General features: G+C 47.3%; 1 protein-coding gene across 1 annotated transcript in view; it reads right to left on the bottom strand.

Annotated features, from left to right (window-relative positions):
• Positions 1 to 1,323: 1,323 nt before the first annotated feature.
• The window catches only part of LOC134600390 (hydroperoxide isomerase ALOXE3-like), a 177,741-nt gene continuing 155,555 nt past the window's right edge, over positions 1,324 to 23,509 (bottom strand). Inside the window, exons 10-16 of the mRNA XM_063445013.1 lie at positions 22,164 to 22,367; positions 12,406 to 12,492; positions 9,050 to 9,219; positions 7,878 to 7,999; positions 7,481 to 7,581; positions 3,204 to 3,374; positions 1,324 to 1,529 (exon numbers count right to left, since the gene is read on the bottom strand). Coding sequence (XP_063301083.1) covers positions 1,350 to 1,529; positions 3,204 to 3,374; positions 7,481 to 7,581; positions 7,878 to 7,999; positions 9,050 to 9,219; positions 12,406 to 12,492; positions 22,164 to 22,367 — 1,035 coding nt within the window. The 3' untranslated portion in view covers positions 1,324 to 1,349. The remainder of the gene's footprint in view (positions 1,530 to 3,203; positions 3,375 to 7,480; positions 7,582 to 7,877; positions 8,000 to 9,049; positions 9,220 to 12,405; positions 12,493 to 22,163; positions 22,368 to 23,509) is intronic.

Genomic DNA, 23,509 nt, shown 5'->3' on the forward strand with positions numbered 1-23,509 from the left:
GGGTCAAGGAGAGAGTTGGAATTAAGGAAGTGAGACACACGGGTAAAGACAAGTCTTTCCAAAAGCTTTGATGAGTAAGGGAGCAGGGATATGGGACGATAGTTAGAGGGGGAGGACGGGTCAAGAGATGTTTTTTTCAGGATAGGTATTACAGTGGCATGTTTAAGGTCAGCAGGAACAGTGCCAGAAGAGAGAGAGCAGTTAAAGATGTGTGTTAGGATAGGCACAAGACAAGGGGAGAGAGATCTGATGAGGTGAGATGGGACAGGATCAAGTGGGCAAGTGGTGGGGCGAGAGGAATGGAGAAGTGCAGCCACCTCTTGTTCAGTAGCTGGGGAGAAAGTCTGATGGGTAGGGAAAGCATGATTTATGTGTGGTTGAGAAAGAGAACGGCAAGGAGGGGAGAATTGTTTCCTTAGCTGTTCAATCTTGTCAGTAAAGTAATATGCAAAGCTATCAGCTGTAAGGTTAGTTTTGGGGGTGGCCACAGCAGGGCGGAGAAGGGAATTAAAAGTGTCAAAGAGACGTCTGGGATTGCGGGAGCATGAACTAATGAGAGAGGAAAAGTAGGACTGTTTGGCGAGGGCAAGGGCTGCGCTGTACGAAAGCAACATGAATCTATAATGATGATAGTCTGCCTGGGTGCGGGACTTCCTCCAGGAGCGTTCAGCACAGCGGGAGCAACTCTGCAGATAGCGTGTTGATTTATTATGCCAAGGTTGGGGTCGTGTTCTCCTCGTGGTGCATGTTTGGAGTGGGGCTGCAGTGTTCAAGGCAGATGTGAGGGTAGTGTTATATGTGGAGATGGCCAATGAGGGACAGGAGAGGGAAGGGATGGATAGCAGTTGTGAATCAATGTCAGCCGACAGCTGCTGGAGGTCAATAGAGTTAAGGTTCCTCCTGAGCTGAGGGGGGTTAGGCTGAGGTTGTTGGGTGAGGGGGTAATTGAGAGCAAACGATAAGAGGTGGTGATCAGAGAGAGGAAATGGAGTATTGCAGATATTAGATAATGTACATGAATAGGAGAAAATAAGGTCGAGGGTATTGCCAGTTACATGAGTGGGAGAATTAGCCCACTGCAATAGTCCAAGGGAGGAAGTAATTGAAAGTAGTTTAGTAGTTTATATAATACAGATCTAGATTACACAGACACCATCAGTACAGTGTGGCATTATATAACACAGATCTAGATTATACAGAGACCAGCCTTACAGGGTGACATTTATTATAAATCACATAATTCTCCATATTTTTTGCCTGGATTTTGGCCACCACAGCTCACTACGTCACGAGCATCAAAAACGTTCCTCCACCTCCATTCAGGATTTAATTTCTAAATGCAGTCTGCATTAAACGGACACACTGTTCTCAATCCTCTCTGGATCCAGATACGGGTAAGTCAGATTCTTTGTCTTATTTCTCTCCTTAATTTGACTGGAAATGTCAGACAGCTTCTTCTGGAAATCCTGAATGAATTTCTTGGGCATGTCCTCCGTGAAACGCTCGTCTGGGTAGTTACCGAGAGGTCTCTGTAACGGAGAAAAGATCATCTCAGTACCAGCATTGTCGAAGTATTCCATTTGTTCAGTCTTAGAGTTTATTTTATCGCCAATGAATGTCTGTTAAAATGAATATAGAATTGTGTTTCTTAAAGCTTTATTCTTATTTATTTAGGTTTTATTTGCAAACTGCCCCCAAGGTGACATGTCCTTTGTGTGAAGGTGGTTGGGAGGGTAATGAAAGAGATATACTGACCTTAAGTCCTTCCTTCTGATGTTCTCCTGTGTTTGGCTCCTGCTGGCTTTACCTGCCAAGACCTATCCTCACTGTCGTACTTTCTATCTCACTTGTGTTGTGTTTGAGGCAATTGTTGTGCACTGTGTCAGATGATGACTGCATACAAGGGTGGAAACTCTGCCTTTTGCCAAAGATTGCCAATAAGAAGAGACAAAGTATTCCCTACTAGACGTGCAATTCGTTGTTAAATCACTTTTGTTTCTGTTTAAGCAGCTCTAGCCACACCTCCGCTGGCTGTGACTGACACAGCCTGCATTAAAACAAAATGGTTTAATTTTCAGTCAGATGTAACTTGTTTTTTAAATGTTTTTTTTTATCTCCTGCTCTATAAATTGAGCTTTGATCACACAGGAGGCTTCTATAGGGTCTAGCAAGGTATTAAAGGGACACTATAGTCACCTGAACAACTACAGCTTAATGTATTTGTTCAGCTGAGATCTATAGCTCCCTGCAGGCAATCTAATGTAAACACTGTATTTTCAGGGACAATACAGTGTTTATATTGATTGATAGGAATACCTCCAGTGGCCGTCACTCAGACGACCACCAGAGGGACTTCCTATCATGTAGGGCCCTAAAAAGGCTCTGTACACGTCAGACGTATTAAGATACGTCTGACGTGTGCAGGAGAAAGAAGGCACTGTGTGCGCGCCTTCACTCTCCAGCCTGTCGGAGAGGGGGCGGGCAAAGACCGCGAGCTGAGCTGTCAGTCAGCTCCCGGCCGTGTGGCGAAGCCGCGCATGCGCAAAAGGGAGCAATGAAGCTTCCAAATGGAAGCGTCTGATTGCTCCCTGCTCGCTCCCGCCTATTTTGTCATTTTGACGAAATAGGGGGCGCGGCTTCACGAGGCTCCCGGTGCTGGAACCAGGTGAGTAAAAACGGCTGCCTGGAGAGTCCTTTTTAACAGTGCAGGATATAAAAATTTCTCAATTGAACAGAACATGCAATAAAAGAAGTGTAAACATTAGATGACTCTTTACAGGAAGTGTTTAGGGAAGCTGTGCAAGCCACAGCTGCAGGGAGGTGTGACGAGGGCTGTATAAACAAAGTGATAGAACTCCTAAATGGCAGAGAATTGAGCAGTGAGACTGCAGGGGCATAATCTATACACCTAAAATGCTTCATTAAGTAAAATTTGCCTTGGTGCCTGTAGTGTCCCTTTAATGTGGCCTAAAATGTCACTTTGAATTTAATGTATATATCTTACTGAATAATGTGCATGGTTTCTAAAAAAAAAAAAAAAAGAAAAAAGCTGAATACTTAATAATCAATTATTTAAAGTCTTCATATTGATTCTACTTGCTGATTTAAATTTTTGTTTCATTTAATTATTCCAAAAATGACCTTAAGTAAAATTTGTCTCAACCTTTAGTACACACACAGCCCTTTGTATATCACTAGCTCACCCGATCCTTTGGCTCATGACTGAGTTGACACATGACGGCCATATTGATGACAGTTATGTTAACTGGTGGTAAAGTGTCCAAGATGGTCTGAAAGGTCGCTGTGCCTTTTTCCATGAGAGGTGGAGTCCTCAGGGTTGATGGACCATTTGGCATCCAGGAGTAGAAGTCAAACTGTAAATTGTGTAAAACAGAGGCACGTTACACCAAAACTATTGGTGTTAGTAACCGGTAAAAAGCCAAATTGTTCATCTAATCCCAGAAGCATGAGGTACCATGGGACAAAGTCCTTTATTTGCCCTCTCACAAAGTCCTTTATTTGCTTCCTTGCCGATGATTTTCTTTTCTGCTCCCCCCATCATACAATCTGCTACCCAGTCATACTGTCTGCTCCCCTTTCCCACACTGTCTGCTCCCCCCATCATACAGTCTGCTCCCCCATCATACTGTCTGCTCCCCCGTCAAACTGTCTGCTCCTCCGTCAAACTGTCTGCTCCTCCGTCAAACTGTCTGCTCCTCCGTCAAACTGTCTGCTCCTCCGTCAAACTGTCTGCTCGCCCAGTCCTACTGTCTGCTCCCCCCATCATACAGTCTGCTCCCCCATCATACTGTCTGCTCCCCCGTCAAACTGTCTGCTCCTCCGTCAAACTGTCTGCTCCTCCGTCAAACTGTCTGCTCCTCCGTCAAACTGTCTGCTCGCCCAGTCCTACTGTCTGCTCCCCCATCATACTGTCCGCTCCCCCGTCATACAGTCTGTTCCCCCTTGTCATACTGTCTGCCCCCCAGTCATACTGTCTGCTCCCCCAGTCATTCTGTCTGCTCCCCCAGTCATTCTGTCTGCCCCCCCAGTCATTCTGTCTGCTCCCCCAGTCATTCTGTCTGCTCCCCCAGTCATTCTGTCTGCTCCCCCAGTCATTCTGTCTGCTCCCCCAGTCATTCTGTCTGCTCCCCCAGTAATTCTGTCTGCTCCCCCAGTCATTCTGTCCGCTCCCCCAGTCATTCTGTCCGCTCCCCCGTCATACTGTCCGCTCCCCCGTCATACAGTCTGTTGCCCCAGTCATACAGTCTGCCCCCCAGTCATGCTGTCTGCTCCTCCAGTCATGCTGTCTGCTCCTCCAGTCATGCTGTCTGCTCCTCCAGTCATGCTGTCTGCTCCCCCAGTCATGCTGTCTGCTCCCCCAGTCATACAGTCTCCACCCCCAGTCAATCTGTCTGCTTCCCCAGTCATACTGTCTCCGTCCCCCAGTCATACTGTCTCCGTCCCCCAGTCATACTGTCTCCGTCCCCCAGTCATACTGTCTCCGTCCCCCAGTCATTCTGTCTGCTTCCCCTTGTCATACTGTCTGCTTCCCCTTGTCATACTGTCTGCTCCCCCTTGTCATACTGTCTGCTCCCCCTTGTCATACTGTCTGCTTCCCCTTGTCATACTGTGTGCTCCCCCTTGTCATACTGTCTGCTCCCCCTTGTCATACTGTCTGCTTCCCCTTGTCATACTGTCTGCTCCCCCTTGTCATACTGTCTGCTCCCCCTTGTCATACTGTCTGCTTCCCCTTGTCATACTGTGTGCTCCCACTGTCATATCTGCTCTCATGTCTGCCCCCTATGTCATTCTGTATGCTCCCCCAGTCATACTGTCTGCTTCCCTTTTTCATACAGTGTGCTCCCCCAGTCATACAGTCTGCTCCCCCAGTCATACAGTCTCCACCCCCAGTCATTCTGTCTGCTCCCCCAGTCATTCTGTCTGCTCCCCCAGTCATTCTGTCTGCTCCCCCAGTCATTCTGTCTGCTCCCCCAGTCATTCTGTCTGCTCCCCCAGTCATTCTGTCTGCTCCCCCAGTCATTCTGTCTGCTCCCCCAGTCATGCAGTCTCCGTCCCCCAGTCATGCAGTCTCCGTCCCCCAGTCATGCAGTCTCCGTCCCCCAGTCATGCAGTCTCCGTCCCCCAGTCATGCTGTCTCCGTCCCCCAGTCATGCTGTCTCCGTCCCCCAGTCATGCTGTCTCCGTCCCCCAGTCATGCTGTCTCCGTCCCCCAGTCATGCTGTCTCCGTCCCCCAGTCATGCTGTCTCCGTCCCCCAGTCATGCTGTCTCCGTCCCCCAGTCATGCTGTCTCCGTCCCCCAGTCATGCTGTCTCCGTCCCCCAGTCATGCTGTCTGCTCCCCCAGTCATTCTGTCTGCTCCCCCAGTCATTCTGTCTGCTCCCCCAGTCATGCTGTCTCCGTCCCGCAGTCATTCTGTCTGCTCCCCCAGTCATGCTGTCTGCTCCCCCAGTCATGCTGTCTGCTCCCCCAGTCATGCTGTCTGCTCCCCCAGTCATGCTGTCTGCTCCCCCAGTCATGCTGTCTGCTCCCCCAGTCATGCTGTCTGCTCCCCCAGTCATGCTGTCTCCACCCCTAGTCATGCTGTCTGCTTCCCCTTGTCATTCTGTCTGCTCCCCCATCCTAGAATGATTAGCACTGTCTGCCTGTTTCTCTGGGTGTAGCTAGGCTGTGGATTTAAAGGGACACCATTGTAACCCAAAAAACTTTAGTGTAATGAAGCAGTGTTGGTGTATAGATCATGCCTTTGCAATCTCAGTTAGCCGCCACACCTCTCCTGGCTGTGGCTGACACAGCCTGCATGAAATCAAAATGGTTTTATTGTCAATCAGAAGTAAACACTGTGTAAGTCACATGCAGGAAGGTGTGGCTAAGGCTACATAAACAAAGTGATTTAACTCCTAAATTGCAGAGAATTGAGCAGTGAGATTGAAGGGGCATGATCTGTACACCCTAACTGCTTCATAAAGCTAAAGATGTTTTGGTGACTATAGTGTCCCTTTAATGAAGCAGCTTTTGTGCTATATTTAGTGAGCAGAATACAGCAGCCACATGTCATAAACTTTACAGTCGGTCGATGGTTAACATGGGGTGAAAGTGTGCATTAACAAAACTTTGTAGAAAGCTCTGTTTTTAGTTTTTTGTGTGCAAAAACTACAAAGGTTTTATCACACAAGAAATACAATGTATTAATGAAGTAAAAATCTATCAAATTCATTAAAGCTGTGGTGCTGCGTGTCCTTAAAGTTTCCGTTTAGGTCCCTCTAGTGAGAAAGCAAGGATTTGCTAGCCAAGTGCGCGCATGCAGTGTTCATCCCACCACTGTGTCAGCTATTTCACAGAACCAGTACTAGGCCACACAGCCCGCCTCAAATTCCTGGTTTATTTATAGACAGTTATATTAACAAGAGTCTGTCTGTCCATCCGTCCATCTGTCTGTCCATCTGCCTGTAAACAGCTTGATGGTGTCACATCCTGTTCCTGGCTGCGGATCATTCTGGTAATGGCTTCTGGTATCCAGTACTCTTTTTACAATTCTTGTTTAGTTTTTCTTGTTTTTTCTGGTTTTCTATTCCAGGTCTGGTTTTCTTTATGCTGGGTTTTCTGGCTTCATTCCTTTTATTTTGTTCCTGGAATTCCCAGTCTCTTGGATTCCTTTAAATGTTTGTTTTATGTTGCCACACCCGTTCCTTTTCCATGATTCTTTTTGTTTAAGTTGTTCCCTGCAGGCAGTTGCTCAAGTTCTCTGCCTTTTCTTGAGTAGGACCTGCCGAATATGGGGTACATTGGCTTTGTGGCAGGCTTATGCAATGTAACTAAATCCCCATAGTTTTCACATATAGTACTTAGTTATGTCTCCTCTTGTTTTGCCTATCTTGTCTTGTCTTGTTTTAGTTTGTATTCACAGCCCACGTCCTGCCCATGTTATGTTAATGTTTCCCTTATGTATTGTGTACATGTTCTGGGTTTAGCTTCCTATCCTTCTCTGGTTCTGGGTTCTCCTAGTTTTGTCTTGTTTGGTGTCTATTCTAGTCTTGCCTTGTTTCTGTACTGGATACATTCCTGCTGTAGAGCCTCCCTATTCAGCTCCTGGGAGGTCTGCTTAATTCTAAGCTCCTAGTTCCTGGGATCCGCTGAAGCTGCATCAGGGTCCTGGTATGTGGCCGCACAAACGCTGGTGCTCAACACTAGGGGGCATGCGGTTACCCTGCACCAGACCCTGCTAATCCACTTCCATTCTGTGACTCCTACTTCAACATCAGGCATACTGGGTCCCGGTCATCTGACCGCCGCCCAGACAGTGTCTGGGTCCCGGTCACTGGACCACCACCCTGACAGATGGATACTGTTTGATACGGTTTATAGAGAAATGTCTAATTTCTTGCTGTAAAGAATGAGTTAGAACATAAACACAAAATATTCTGTGTGCCCTATATGAATATTTTACAATATCTCGCTCACCTGGCCACTATTAAAGGCAGCATGTCTTGCAGAACACGTGAAGATCACCATGGTCAGGTATTTGATTAGTTCTGCTTGGGTTTTCAGGGAGGAGGGGATTTCTGTAAGCAGAGAGAGGACAGGCTGGTAAATACAGTATTTCATGGGTATTGTGGGGGATGTCTGTTATAATCCAATCATTCCCTGCAAAAAAGTAAGGAAACATCAACAGTAAAAGTAGGACCACAGAACGTGTCCAGTGATATTATGAATTCTGTCTAAACACCAAATAGTACTTTACCTCTCACATCACCCCATGTGGCCAAGTAGAAAATGCACCAACAACCCTCACTAAATTCTTTATTCAGTGCTGATCAATTAGTTAACGTTTGTAAAACAATTAGATACAAATTCCTACCTGAGGAATGATTGTCCAGGAATCCTTCTTTAAAGATTTCTCCCACCCAGGCTTGGAGCTCCGGATCTTCCGACACAGAGTCATCATCCTTATAATAGTAATGGACGATGTCTGAGATGAAGCTGGGGGCGGAGCAAATACAATCTTACATAATGTATCTGTTTCTTTGTAACAATATTCGGAATGCTCCTTTTAAATGGCTCCTGTAAAAGCTTAACTGTTTGTCCCCTCTTTTTTATTTTATAAAACTTTTATACATTTCTCTAGTTACACGTCTTGTTATTCCCAAAAGGTTTTCTTTCTCTCACTTTGAGTGCTCACTCAAAGTGAAAGTGAGGCTCTCTCATACAGAAGCATTTTACTGGTGGAGAGTGGGAGACTCCAAGTATTCTCTCTTAGACCCTTTGGATTGGTCCAGGAGATGATAACTAGTAGCGTGCTGCAGAGCTGTGTTGAGAAGACCATCTCTCCGCTGGATTAGAGTAACTTCTTTTTGAGGACACTGTGGGTGGGACCCTATATCTAGTTTAAAAACAGGAATGTTTTAGTATTAATAATGTAAGTATTGTTTCTAACGTTGGAGTGCTCCTTTAAGACACATTCAATTAGGCATTTTGTCTGTAGACTAGTGGATAACCATATACCTACCTTCCTGGTCACATGTGGATTTCACTAGGGATTCTTTAAAAAAATCTCTGCATTGTTTACTCTATCAAGCATCAGTAAAGCACCAGACACACTGCTGTACCCATCAATGTAATGATACAGGGTACAGCACTGTGCCACAAGCTATAGGGTTAGCTTTGGGTGGCTAATAGTCAAGTGGAGGTGTTTGGCTAAGTATTGTGGAACTTACAGTCCGTAGCTTGAAGCATTTACCCCAAACCACCCATCCTTGAACTCCTAAAGCCCTAAACGCCTTAAAACAAACCTTTTATGATGACAAATTTTAAATATAAATATCTGCTAGGGATCATTTACATATGAAAACCTCTCAATGCAGGTTTATCAAGGAAGCCTAGATAATTAACCATCTGCTCTAGACAGTCTTGTCCACAAAATCATTGTCAAACTCCACTTTCTAAAGCTCCAATCAAAGCAGCGGCCCAAAACACGTGTTAAAGGATGGACAGTCGATATCGGACAACAGATAAAACACATGCAATGTATACCTCTCCAAAGCTGTCCAGATGCTCATTGCATCGTTTCTGTAAAAATAGTTGGGAAGAGACTCTGTTCCTCGGATCTTTATGTCTTCTGGGAGACAGAGGGCAGTGTAGGTCAGTTTTTCCATAGCTTTCCTCAGCAGAATTTTTATTCCACCTTTTCCAGAGCCAGCAATCTAAGGTTTTATAGAAAAGAGAAGAATGCACAAAAAACAAGAAAACTGAAGAAATCACAGTGACAAATTGATCTGTATATATGTTATATATCACACATACCACTATTTCTTATATATATTATCTTTATTTCTCTGTCCGATTATTCCTTTTTTCAAAATATGGGACCATACTGACCCAATGGGATTGGATCTACAAGTATTACCTTATATCTTATATATGAACTGTGAACTGTATAGTAATCACTTAGTCAAGCCCTTTGGCTGATCCATCTCTGTGTATCACGATCTAGTGATTGTAGTAACTGTAAAATTCATGCCTTATAATAGTGGAACTTACAGTACCACTATTGCATTTAACTTGCGCTCGGTTCATCAGGATGATTATTTAATCATACCCCCTAAACGATCGCACTATCCTGTTAGGTCTCTAATAGTGAGGATTTTTCAATTACATGATACCGCTGTCACTCTGCGGCCTAACCACTCCCACTCCGGCCCCACGTGGGTACTGCCCAATTCCGATATCACGCCCCTCCGCTTACGTCACGATTACGTCACGTGACGCGGCCGATAAGGGGCGGCACTGAGAAAATATCAGACCAATGAGAGACTAGAGTTTACGGCAGGATACTACACACGAGTCACACACAGCATTTCACAATCTTTTTTGATTGCAACAAAAGCTATTTAAACGGATACAGGGAACTTCAAAAGTTTATTGCTCCTGATGACGGCGTGCTGAAACGCGCGTCAAGCTTACTTTATTTATTTAATTATTTTCTTTTGATCACCTTTGGTAGCACATGGATTTATTTGTTTAAATCTTTTTAATCATTAGGACAGATAGGGATTAGAGTTCGGGTAGGCACTAGTGGTCCTCTCACACTGCCGAGGTAACTAGGGACAGCTTCCTACCGACAGGGGTTTCTGTCTGGGCATAGAATTGGGGTAGTTTACTTCTCCTACAGAGGCTTCTTTCAAGCTCTTAACACTGGCTCAGCTTTTTAGCTACCTCTATTACCTGGGTTGGTTGCCTATGAGACTTAGGATGCATGCTGTTCAACTTTAGGTTAGAACATTTGTCAGGCAGTCTCTTTTTCTAGTAGACACCTGATTTTTGCATTTGTCTTTAGATGGTTCACCGCTAATTTCCTTCACGCATCTGTCCTATTTCATTTTGTTTTCCCTTAGGACTATTAAAGGTAGGGACCCCCTTCCCCTCGATTACTCTCCCACTGAGGACTTATTTTGTCCTCTCTTTCTTTCTATTATTTTTTTTAACATATTACTTATGGCATGGCAGAAACAATCTGGTTGACTGAATCAATTTGGCTGAAGTTTTGTAAAACATTTGGTCGGTGGTTTAGCTTGTCGGAATAGCGTCTATACGAAGAATTCAAGGAAAACTGGCGAACCAAAAGGGGTGAAAAATGAGCCTATCCCTGTACTGCCAAATATATGCATTATATTAAAGGACCACTATAGGCACCCATCTAGGATTAACCCTGCCTGCTGTAAACATAGCAGTTTCAGAGAAACTGCTATGTTTACTTTAGGATTAATCCAGCCTCTAGTGGCTGTCTCATTGACAGCCGCTAGAGGCGCTTCCGCGCTTCTCACTGTGAAAATCACAGTGAGAAGACCCAAGCGTCCATAGGAAAGCATTGAGAATGCTTTCCTATGGACTGGCTGAATGCGCGCGCATTCAGCCGATGACGGCCAAAGGAGGAGGAGAGTCCCCAGCGCTGAGGAAGCCCGGCGCTGGAGAAAGGTGAGTTTTTAACCCCCTTCCTCTTCATTCAGCATAGCGGGATTGGGACCCTGAGGGTGGGGGCACCCTCAGGGCACTATAGTGCCAGGAAAAAGAGTTTGATTTCCTGGCACTATAGTTGTCCTTTAATATATATGTGTGTGTGTGTGTATATATATATATATATATATATATATATATATATATATATATAATGTGTATATGTATATCTCTATTCAGTGCATTCAGTACTGTGATAGGCTCATTTTTGTGTCCTTTTAATGAATTGAATTACGGTCAGAATTGGCTTCCCCAAATTCCGACCGAATAAAATGGTAATTTACTAAATTGGCCACAGTCTGTCAATATTGGTGATTTTGTTTGGTTACGTTTTTATTATTATTATTATTATTGCAATTTATATAGCGCCAACAGATTCCGTAGCGCTTTACAATATTGAGTTTCATTGTGTATCTTAAATGTCCAGTCAGGTTGATCCCTAGTTTATTTCCTTATTATTTATTTAGGGGGCGTACCCTAATAATTAATCCATTTTTTGGGGTGCCACAAACGGAACTCAAATTACAAACAACAGTTCATCCATTGTCCATTTTAAATTTGATATTTGATCATATGGCAATTCCAAGTTACAGAATTTGGGTGACCCACCAATCACTGTATATTCAGATAAATCCTAATATGATTGAAAATGAATGCACATGTCCACCGTCTATAGAGTAAAGCAGGTTGGGGTCATTGCCATGTTGTGGCATTCATTTCCACAGCAAGAAATGGGACTAGAATCCCACTTGTGTAGCAAACGTCTGTCCATTTCCCTTCCTCTCCATCCCTGGATCTCATATCTTCTCATACCATTCTAATTATTCTGCATAAAGGAATATCATTTGGGGCGTCAGGAGACCTGGCCAGTTGATGCACAGCATAGAATATCTTTTGACACTTGCATGGAACAGGTTTAATACTGCTATTTGGGTTCGGAGATTTGTGGAACAGAATTCTGATATTCCATGTCAAAGTAGACCAGAATAACTAAACCACTAAAGTATGTAAGTGACAGTATGAAAATTGGGTCTTACAATCCTAATGCTGGTTATCTGGGAAGCAATATGTGCAGGTCTTCTTCTGGAAGTCAGTGATGGAGACTAAAACTTGAATCTTACGCAGGAGTGGAGCTTATACTTCACTCTGTACTACTGATATTTTGGGGGGGAAAAAAACACCTTTTTTTTTGCACAATAAAAATACCGGGGTAATGTATGGGGGAGAGCAGGACCAACAAAAATGAGCACCTTACACATTCTTTGTTACAATGTCCATAGTCATGGGCCAGCATGTGCTCTACAATGTCCTAAGTCATGGCCCATCATGGGATCTCTCCTGTTGCACTCCAGGTATTTGATAATGGTAGATCTTACCCAATCCAAGGTGCCGCCAGGTCCAATGAGTTTATTTCTAGCTAAGACATTTACTTGCAGCGTGTAGCGAAGGTGCGGAATAATGAGCTGGAACAGAAGAACAAAGGATTACAGGCACATTGCGTTCCATCTGTGAAATATTTTCCCTGGTAATAATTAGAATTTGTATTCTTCCAATAAAACACATCCATATATACCCTAGGACCCCAGACACTGTGGTTTAAGAAGTCCTAATGAATCAGTGCACAGGATTATTCAGCAAGACTAGGAGAAGCTTAGCTTGAAAACCTGAGATTTGTGTGCTGAGAGCATGGATGGCTTGTATGTCAAAGTGAGAACTCCCTCCCCAGCCAATCAGGTGGTGTGGTGCTCTATTTAAGAGGTGCTGATCCCTATATACTCCTGGAACTCCTAATGGCACATGTCCTGACTGCTGGGCTCTCATGAATGGTCACATATCTCAAACTCGACAACAGAGCACTTCAATTAAAGGACAGGCTACCAGAATGGGAAGGTGTAACGAAAGTTACCTCGCCACTGGTTTTTGGAGGGGCCTGTTTGCCAGCCTCCTGCCCTGCGACTATGGCCCTGGGATGTATTGCCCTTCTAGGAACTGATTTGGGCATATTGTATTTTATTATGCTGCTGCTGGCCCTTTAAGAACCATCTGGGGACATACTGTGGAGTTACTGTGTGGCCACCATTTCATGTATCAGAGGCACATGGTGAGAACAATGGATGAAGCACATGGTGAGAACAATGGATGGCGGCCATTTCAACTCACAGACACTGTTTGGACTTTTCTACACGGTGCCATCTCGCCGGTATTTGGTGCACAAAGACATCGTGCAGTAGTATTAAACTATACAACAGGGGACACATTATACAGTAATTATTATTATTTTTATTTTTTTTCAATTCTTTATTTAAACGCCGACCGGCACATTGTATCACAGTACTTTTGGCCTGCGCAGAGGCCCAATCACAAGAAGCATCTTAATAGGTGTATTACAGAAAGGAAGGGTATGTTAGTGCATATAATGATACTTTACATGAGGCTTGCGCAGAAGCCTTTCAAGGATATCTTTGTGTTGTGCCAAGTCCACGTGTATTTAAGTTTTGTCTCGATACGCTGGTTCCATGCAAACATCGGTGACAATTGAGCATCGAGACATAGATAAGTAAAAAATTACAAACAAAATATAATATAATATAATATATATACAGTATAAAACATAATACTGAAAACCTGTAACAGTGGGTATGTCATGCTGTTTATTATTTTTTCTTAATTCTGAACTATCGGAGTTGGGACTATGCTCAGTATGTTATACGTCATATTGTTCCCAGAGTGCCCAAGTTTTTTGGAAGGTGGCGCTAGAGTCGCGAACCTGTGCGGTTAACTTGTCCATCAGGTAATTATCCCTGATTTTGGAGAGAACTAGGGAGATCGGGGGTACTTCGTGTTTAATCCAGTATTGTGCTAACGCTCTACGAGCTGCCAAGTTAAGCATGTTTAGTAGTTTTTGGTCGTGTTTATTTAGTCCCTCTGTGGGCCGTGATAGCAGGCACGCCCAAGGGTCTGGTGTTATCCTGCGTTGTAGTATATTCGAGGTTAGGTCTGCAATATTTCCCCAGTACACTTTAACCTTGGCACAGTGCCACCACATATGAATGTACGTGCCCTTTTCTCCGCAGAGCCTCCAGCAGGTGTCTGTGGGGCATAATTGCATGTGGCACTGTTTGACAGGGGTCGTGTACCACCGAAGTAGTATTTTGTATGCTTGTTCCTGAAGGGCCGTGCATATGGAAACTTTTGCATTAGCCTCCCAGATATCCTGCCAATCAGTCCCCTCTAATGTCTCCCCCAGGTCCGCCTCCCATTTGTCGGTGTATGTTTGAGTGCCCCAGGTCCCTGATTCTAGGCATATATGATTGTATAGTAGTGAGATTAGTTTGGTTGGCATACGCTCTTGTAAGCATATTTTCTCAAAGAAAGTGATCGGCTTGGCCATTGCCGTTCTGACTTCTCTAGTCTGTGCGAAGTCCCTAATCTGGACATATCTGAAGAAGTCACTTGTTTTTAGTGGGGTCAGAGTTTGCAGGTGTTGGTAGGATACCAATTGGTTGTTTGTGAACAGATGTGTGTAACGTTGTAGGCCTGTGGCTTCTATGCCGTGAAAATCTTGTGCCCTCAGTCCGGGTGGGAATGCCCTGTTGCGTAAGACCGGAGTCATTAAGGACGGTAAGTCTGTTAATTTAAGTTTCTTTGCGACTCGGTCCCATAAGCTAAGGGAGTTAAGGATTGCCGGACATTCTGTCCGTAGGAGTACCCTGTGTTCCCTGGGCACCCAGATGAGGAATTGTGGTAGGTCTGCCCCAGTCATGAGGGATTCTATGTCCACCCATCTGCGTTGGTTAGTCGGGCAGTGCCAGTGAGCTATTTGTGCGGCAGTGTAGTAATGGTGCAGATGGGGCATACCCAATCCTCCCCTCCATTTGGGGTTATATAATGTTGCCTTGGCTATCCTGGGTCTCTTTCTTTGCCATATAAAGGCATCTATTGCTTTTTGAGTATCTGCTAGGTCATTTTTGGTGACCCGGACTGGGAGCGCTTGGAAGAGGAATAGCAGTCTTGGCAGTACATTCATTTTTACCGAGTGTAGTCGGCCAAGCCATGTAATCGGCTTGTCTGTCCAGTTGTCTAGGTCTGTCTTGAGTCTATTGAGCAGTGGTGTGTAGTTGTGTTGGTAAAGCAATTTGTGGTCCGCAGTTAGTCTGACGCCTAGATAAGTGAGCATGGTTGTATTTGTTTTAATGTGGTACGTTCGTCTAATGTATTGTATCTCGTGATCAGGAATGTGAAATGGCAATGCTGTTGATTTAGTGAGGTTGACTTTGTACCCGGATAGCTCCCCGTAAATTTGAAGTAGTTTTTCCAGATTTGCCATTGGGGGCATCGGATCTGCGAGAGTGAGGAGAATATCGTCCGCATAAGCTGCTATTTTGAATTGCACCCCCCTAATTTGCACCCCTTTAATATTTGGATCAGTTCTGACTAGATGTAAGAGTGGCTCTAGAACTATCGCGAACAACAGCGGCGACAAGGGGCACCCCTGTCTCGTTCCATTGCTCACCCGAAATGGCGTCCTCGGGGCGCCTGTTATTACGGTCTGTGCCTGAAGGTCTGTGTATAGGGCTTTTATGGCTGTGATGTATGTGTCTGGGAAGCCTTGTTTTTGTAATAAGTGGAACAGAAAAGACCATTGGACCCTGTCAAAGGCCTTTTCTGCGTCAAGGGAAAGCGCCAGGGCTGGCGACTTGGAGTTAGACATGAGCCACATCAGATCAGCACCTCTGCGCGTATTCTCGTATAATTGGCGTCCCGGCATGAAGCCTACTTGGTCTGGGTGTATTAATGTTGGAAGTAATGGGGTTAGTCTCTGTGCCAATATCTTTGCGTATATTTTTAAGTCCGCGTTTATAAGTGATATTGGTCTGTAGTTAGCGGCTAGTGTACCGTCTTTGTCGGGTTTGGGGATTAAAACTATGTTGGCAGTGGCCATGTCGCGGTCCGGAGTACCGCCTTGGAGGAAGTGGTTGTATAATTTGGTGAGGTAGGGGGCTAATTCCACCTTATATCTTTTGTAATATCCCATGTCGTTCCCGTCTGGGCCCGGTGCTTTGCGACCTTTAAGGGCAGATATCACCGATTCTACCTCCTCCTGTGTGATGGGGCTCTCCAGGGTATTGGCTTCCACTGTGGACACCTGGGGCAGGTCTAATTGGGATAGGAATTCTGTTATGCGTGTGATATATTGAGTCTGCGCTTCCCCTTCCCTTGGGGTGTGGTTGTATAGCTTCTGAAAGTATTCAGTGAACGTGTTATTGATATCTTTAGGGGTGTGTGCCAGGTCGTTGGCTGCGGTTCGTAGTGTGGTTATGGGCTTATGTCCTGGTCTGGGTCGGAGGGTCCGTGCTAGTAGTGTGTCCATCTTGTTGGCTTTTTCGTAGAAAAAGCGCTTTGACCAGACTAGGGAGTGTGCTATGTCTGCTATGGTGAGTTCTTTTATAGCGTGACGTACGGTTTGCAGTCTTGTGTATATGGTGGTGGTGGGGTTCTGCTTATGTTGTTGTTCTAGTTTCCGCATTGTGTTTTGTAGTTCTAGGAGGTGTTTCGTTTTGGTTTGTTTTTTATGCGTGGCTGCCTGTATGAGGTGTCCCCGTAGCACTGCTTTGTGTGCTGCCCACAGCGAAGTCGGGTTGACATCTTCCGTGTCGTTAGTGGTGAAATAGTCTAAGGGGGAGGGAGGGGGGGGGGGGAGGGGGGGGGGGAGGGGGGGGGGGGAGGGAGGGGAGGGAGGGGAGGGGGGGGAGGGGGGGGGGGAGGGAGGGGAGGGGGGGGGGAGGGAGGGGGGGGGGGAGGGAGGGGAGGGGGGGGAGGGGGGGAGGGGGGGAGGGGGGGGAGGGGGGGGAGGGGGGGGGGAGGGGGGGGAGGGGGGGGAGGGGGGGGAGGGGGGGGAGGGAGGGGAGGGGGGGGAGGGGGGGAGGGGGGGGAGGGGGGGGAGGGGGGGAGGGGGGGGAGGGGGGGGAGGGAGGGAGGGGAGGGAGGGGAGGGGTGCCCCGCCCCAATGAACTGGTAGTGCACCGCATGTTGGGGTACTCTAACGGGGGCAAACGTGTTAGGCCTTATTTTCCCCAGTGATCGTTTTGCCTCCGTGTGTGGGTCATCATATCTACAACATACAGTACACAAGCACACCCCACCTCCGGTAATCGCCCCCTCAGAACTGGGTGCAAGAAATTAAGTCCCTTGTAAAAGAACTTATCTAGGTAAGGGCTACATACGATACCAATTAGCCGTCAGCGACAGAGTATTAGACAGTTCAAGTGAGTCCTTCTCTCCTGTGGAACCGGGTCCCGGCAGGTTGGGAGAGTAAACCAAAAGTTGTCGTGAGGTGTCCGCTGAGGGTCTCAGGTGTGGCGGTCCGTGGAGGCTTTAGCTGCTCTGGTAACTGTCCAATCCTCGGGTAGATCTTTAAGTTCGGGTAGTGATTCTCCGGGTAGGGCAAAACTTCTTGGTGGTTCTATCTGGAGGCTTCTTAGGAATCTTAGTGGATCTCCTCCCGGTTGCAGAGTGTAGGTAGTCCCGGCCTTGAAAGCCACTAACTTGAAGGGGTGCCCCCATGTATACTTGATTTCTTGCTCTTGAAGCAGTGTTGTGAGGGGTCTCCAATTTCGTCTGCGTTGCAGTGTGGATGGGGAAAAGTCCTGGTATAAGGTAATGATGGCGTTTTGGTAATTTAGCTCGTTGGATCTAGCATATTTCATCACCGCTTCTTTGGTGGAGTAGTAATGAAAACGGATGATGATGTCTCTCGGTGCCTGTCCCTCCGCTCTCCGGGCTCGGAGCGCTCTGTGTGCCCGATCGATTGCCCAGTAGGCATCTGGGATGTCTGGGAGTAAGTGCTTAAAATAGTGCTCCATTTTGCTCACCAGATTCCCTTCCGTGGCTGTTTCGGGGAGGCCCCTAATCCTCACATTATTGCGTCTGGAGCGGTTGGCGAGGTCTTCCACCGTGAGTTCCAGGTCACATATCCGTTGTTCCATTGCTCTGGAATGTGATACGGTGCCATTATGGGCCTGTGTGACCTGATCCATCTTCTCCTCTAGGGCCGCCGTCCGGGCGCCCAACGCCTGGATTTCTGCCTTGACCTCTCTCGTGCTGTTGGAGATTTCTTTGGCTAAAAAGCTTTTCACCTCCTGCAGCTTAGCAAGTATTTGTGCGGGGTCCCCTGGTTGCGTTTCTGGTATGTCGCTGCCCGTTGTGGAGGCCGGGGAGAGGGATCCACGCGGGCTGTGCTGGCGGCCATCTTGTGAGGCCTGTCTGCCTTGCGGAGTTGTCAGCATGTCCGCCACCGATCTGCCGATTTCTCTCCTGTCGCCCCTTTTTTTTGTGTTCTGCTTCATGCCGGAGTGCATGCCTGGCATTATAGAGGGTGTTGAGCCAGTTATTTGGCCTCGATGCTGATGGCTAGTGCCGGATTGAGAGTGGATTTAGCGGAGCTCCGGAATTATGCGGCCATCTCGGTCGGTGTCCAGGCCACGCCCCCCAGTAATTATTTTTCATATAGCCTGTATATGTTCTGCGGAATCTGCGCTAAACTGTATTTTCCAAACTACTGAACGGATCTGGGTGAATTTTGGATATGGGGTTATTGCATGTTTTGGGGTCCCTGTGATATGTTTTATAATACTGTATTTCTCTGCCTGTGAAAATTATATCACCCATTGTGTTCATCATATCACAGGCAGAGGGGAGGATTTTGTGTGGGGTGTCTGTGTGTATTGTACGGATTGATTGGTTGTATTTCAAAACCCTGTGGGCAGTACTATGTTTGTGGATTGTGAATAAAAGAGGCTGTATGTGCCAGTACAGTCAGTTCTGCTTGACCTCAAAACGAAGTGTCGTCTCGTTATTGGGGGAATTGGATTGTATGCTGATTGCCAGGAGTGTAAGCTGATTGTATGCTTTTCCTGTTCAGCTGTTTACAGCATTCATATGCTTGAGAGCATTCATATGCTTCTCTGGTTCGGTGGTTGTGGTGTCTGCTGCAGTGCTTGGAGTCCTCAGGAAGCGCTAGGAGCATCCTTTAACGGAGGTACCCAGTCGGGGTGCCCGTCGATCCGTTACATTGGTGGCAAGCGGTGGGATGGCGTCCTAGTGAGAGGTAAAGCAGCTTGGAGACACCATTCGTGGAGTTACAAATTGAGGGCAACGCTAGCACACGTGCAGCGCCCCTGGGAGCAGAGGTATCCAGCGACTTGGAGCAGACAAGTATGGAAGGCTCTGGCGATGATTGGCTGGCGGAGGTGAGGCAGCGAGTGGCCCAGTATGGTGATAATGTGCCCATGGATATATTCCAGGCGATCTGGAACCAGGTCACAGCCGAGCAAAACGCAAAGATGGACCGAGAATTCCGGCTGGCGAAAGAGAGAGAATATGCTCAGCGGAAGGAGTGTTACAGCAGCCAAAGAGAGGCTGCATTCGAAAAGGTTAACCCCTGAGGCGGCCAGAGGAACCCGAAGTAGGGGTCCTCATAGACTAGTCCTGTGAGGAACCACAACAGGCAGGTGGAGATGGGACCGAGGTCTCTCCACCGGGCCTAACGGGATGCTGGGCAGATCCCCAGCAGCAGCTGGCGTTACCAGGTGCGGAAGCCAGTGGTCCTTACTCGCAAATGTTGAGGGACCTCACAGACTGGTCCTGGGAAGACCCACAGATGGCAGGTGGAGATGGGACCGAGGTCTCTCTACCGGCCCTACAGGGATGCTGGGCAGCCAACCCAGATCTCCAGCGACAGTGTGAGTCCCAGGGAGCCAAAGGTGTCAACCTTCCTCCCCAGCGGCAGTGTGAGTTACAGGTAGCCGAAGGTGTCGTCCTTCCTCCCCAGCGGCAGTGTGAGTCCCAGGGAGCCGAAGGTGTCGTCCTTCCTCCCCAGCGGCAGTGTGAGTTCCAGGGAGCCAAAGGTGTCGTCCTTCCTCCCCAGCGGCAGTGTGAGTTACTGGGAGCCGAAGGTGTCGTCCTTCCTCCCCAGCGGCAGTGTGAGTTCCAGGGAGCCGAAGGGGTCGTCCTTCCTCCCCAGCGGCAGTGTGAGTTCCAGGGAGCCGAAGGTGTGGTCCTTCCTCCCCAGCGGCAGTGTGAGTTACTGGGAGCCGAAGGTGTCGTCCTTCCTCCCCAGCGGCAGTGTGAGTTTCAGGGAGCCGAAGGTGTCGTCCTTCCTCCCCAGCGGCAGTGTGCGCCCTAGGGAGGCAAAGGTGTCGTCCTTCCTCCCCAGCGGCAGTGTGAGTCCCAGGGAGCCGAAGGTGTCGTCCTTCCTCCCCAGCGGCAGTGTGAGTTCCAGGGGGCCGAAGGTGCCGTCCTTCCTCCCCAGCGGCAGTGTGAGTTCCAGGGAGCCGAAGGTGTCGTCCTTCCTCCCAGCGGCAGTGTGAGTTACAGGGAGCCGAAGGGGTCGTCCTTCCTCCCCAGCTGCAGTGTGAGTTCCAGGGAGCCGAAAGTGTCGTCCTTCCTCCCCAATGGCAACTTACCCCACAAAGGGGAGACACTAATCTCCCAGAAGGTGCAGATGGGACCGTGGTCTCTGCACCCGACCTACAGGAATGCTGGACAGCCTATCCAGATCCCCAACTACCCTTGCAGGGACACCAGGAGGAGGGGGTAAGTAATATTTCTCCTCCACAGCCAAGGCCTAACTCAGCTGCCCCAGCAGAAGCGGGGCAGAGCGCAGTTGGCCTCTGCCCCCCAAGCCCCCACAGCGTGTTACCCAGTGACCTCAGCGGAATACCCAGGTGCAGTAACTGTTTGTTGTGGGTGGGCTGCTCTTGTACCTTACTGTTGTGGGTGGGTTCTCAGACTAACTCAGGCACCGACCGACAGAAGGTCAGGTACCTGGTTAATCTACCCCCCAAAGGGGATATATATGGCGAAAGTGACCTCGCCACTGTTTTTTGGAGGGGCCTGTTTGCCAGCCTCCTGCCCTGGGATGTATTGCCCTTCTAGGAACTGATTTGGGCATATTGTATTTTATTATGCTGCTGCTGGCCCTTTAAGAACCATCTGGGGACATACTGGAGTTACTGGGTGGTCACCATTTCATGTATCAGAGGCACATGGTGAGAACAATGGATGGGTTTCATGGGGTTATTGCATGTTTTGGGGTCCCTGTGATATGTTTTATAATACTGTATTTCTCTGCCTGTGATAATTATATTAACTATTGTGTTCAGTAATCATATCACAGGCAGAGGGGAGGATTTTGTGTGGGAGTGTCTGTGTGTATTGTACGGATTGATTGGTTGTTTTTCAAAACCCTGTGGGCAGTACTATGTTTGTGGATTGTGAATAAAAGAGGCTGTATGTGCCAGTACAGTCAGTTCTGCTTGACCTCAAAACGAAGCGTCGTCTCGTTATTGGTGGAATTGGATTGTATGCTGACTGCCAGGAGTGTAAGCTGATTGTATGCTTTTCCTGTTAAGCTGTTTACAGCATTCATATGCTTGAGAGCATTCGGATGCTTCTCCGGTTCGGTGGTTGTGGTGTCTGCTGCAGTGCTTGGAGTCCTCAGGAAGCGCTAGGAGCATCCTTCAACGGAGGTACCCAGTCGGGGTGCCCGTCGATCCGTTACAGAAGGCAACATCTTTTACGGTGTTTATCAGATTAAAAACACTGTGAGGGTCTTTGTTGCAATTCAAAGTGAATTGCAACAAAGTTAATTTTGGCTACTCTGGCCTTAAATTTAAAATTCACTTTAAATTGACATTTTATTAAATAAGCCTACTTATCGCCAAAATATACAAATCCTAGTGACAGATTAGTACTCTGACAGTCAGGATATGTGCTGAATATCTGTTCAATACTGGAACAAAATGGCTAAATGTTATGCCAGAGTGGTTATGGTACCAGTAGTGGCCTGGCACCCCACCCCCTTCCCATTGTAAGGAGTCAAAAAAAGCATTTTAGAACAGTTTGACTTCTTACTTGGGGTCCACTGGGCACCACGACCCACCTTCACTACTATAGCAGTAGATCTGGAAGCTTTATGTCTGAACTAAGCCCTGCAGTTCATTGAGGAGTAAGATCAGCTGCTATTCTCAGCCAATGAGCTAAGTCATGCACTGCAGGGCGTAGGTCAGGGGAGCTTAGAAAACCTTATGCCACTGTTTTTGACTATTTCTGAACTGTTGGAATTAGTCCTTACCTTGTACACCGGATGGCCCATCGGAAGCTGTCTGGTGGTCGCAATATTAAAGACCTCAGCGAAGAGATGGGTGTAAAGCAGGTGAGATACACCTTCATGGACCTGAAGCTCAGCATTGCGCACCCATATCTTGGCGAGGGTCCAGTCCCACTCAGAATCGCTGGGCAGGAAAATAGGAGTCGTTTCACCTGGCGTCTGACCTAACTGAAATATAAAAAATATTGATTGGTTTATCTACCATTCTACTCTAAATGATAACTTATCTACTCCCTCAGTTAACAATCGATATCGTATGTTGGCCTGGCCTGCCTGCTACTAAACTGTAATGTCAGTTGGCCATTCGAAATCCTCTACCACCACTCTGTCCTGACATTTAGTTTGTTTACTCCTTCCAATCCCCATTCCTCGCTATCAGTTTACCTTTCTATTTGGATCACTGAAGTGTTGGCTTCATCTCCTGAATACTGGTTGATGATATAGAATGGCAGTTGCTTAAATAAATAAGTCATTTTATCTGTTTTCCAAAAATATATCAAATGCAAACATGAAACTTAGATTGTATTAAGACATGGAAACTCCTCTTATGCTGCACTCTTTCTTTCTTTCCCTCAGCAGCAAAGAAAAAAAAACATTACATCAGTATAAAAGAAACCAGTAAATAAAATGAGAGCCAGTGGCGGACATACCGCAGTCGCAGGGGACGCGGCTGCGACCGGGCCCGGCCCACCAGGGGGCCCAGCCGCCCTGCAACCCAGTATGTACGCCAGTATGGCCAGCCTCTTCTCCAGAGGGGGGCCAGGAGCTGGCCACCTCAGCCTGGCCCTAGTGTCACCGGCCGGTCCTGCGGGAGCTATGTTTTCAGCTGCAGGGTTAACCCTAGAGGGACCTGGCACACAGACCACTTCATTGAGCTTTAAGTGTATGTGTATCTGCATGCACTGGCATACATACCGAGGTTGCAGCACTGCAACCATGTGCCTGCCGCCATGTGTTGCGGCCCCGGCCCATAAACAGTAAGCGCAGGGGAGGGGGGGGCACGGATCAATTTTCGCACCGGGGCCCCATGGGTCGTGTGTACGCCACTGATGAGAGCAGTGGTGTATCCTGGTTATGTGCTGCCCTAGGCATGACAAAACTCAGGCGCCCCCCCCCCCACCCCACCCTTCCCCGCCTTGTAAATACACACACACATTCACTGACAGACATGCATACACTAGCTAACAGACATACACACCCACTAACAGACACATACAGTCACTAGCAGACACGCACATTCACTAACAGACACGCATACACTCTCACATAGTAACACACTCCCTGACATGCACACACACACTAACAGACAC

The sequence above is a fragment of the Pelobates fuscus genome, chromosome 1 (genome assembly GCF_036172605.1).
Source record: "Pelobates fuscus isolate aPelFus1 chromosome 1, aPelFus1.pri, whole genome shotgun sequence".
Classification (NCBI taxonomy): domain Eukaryota; kingdom Metazoa; phylum Chordata; class Amphibia; order Anura; family Pelobatidae; genus Pelobates; species Pelobates fuscus.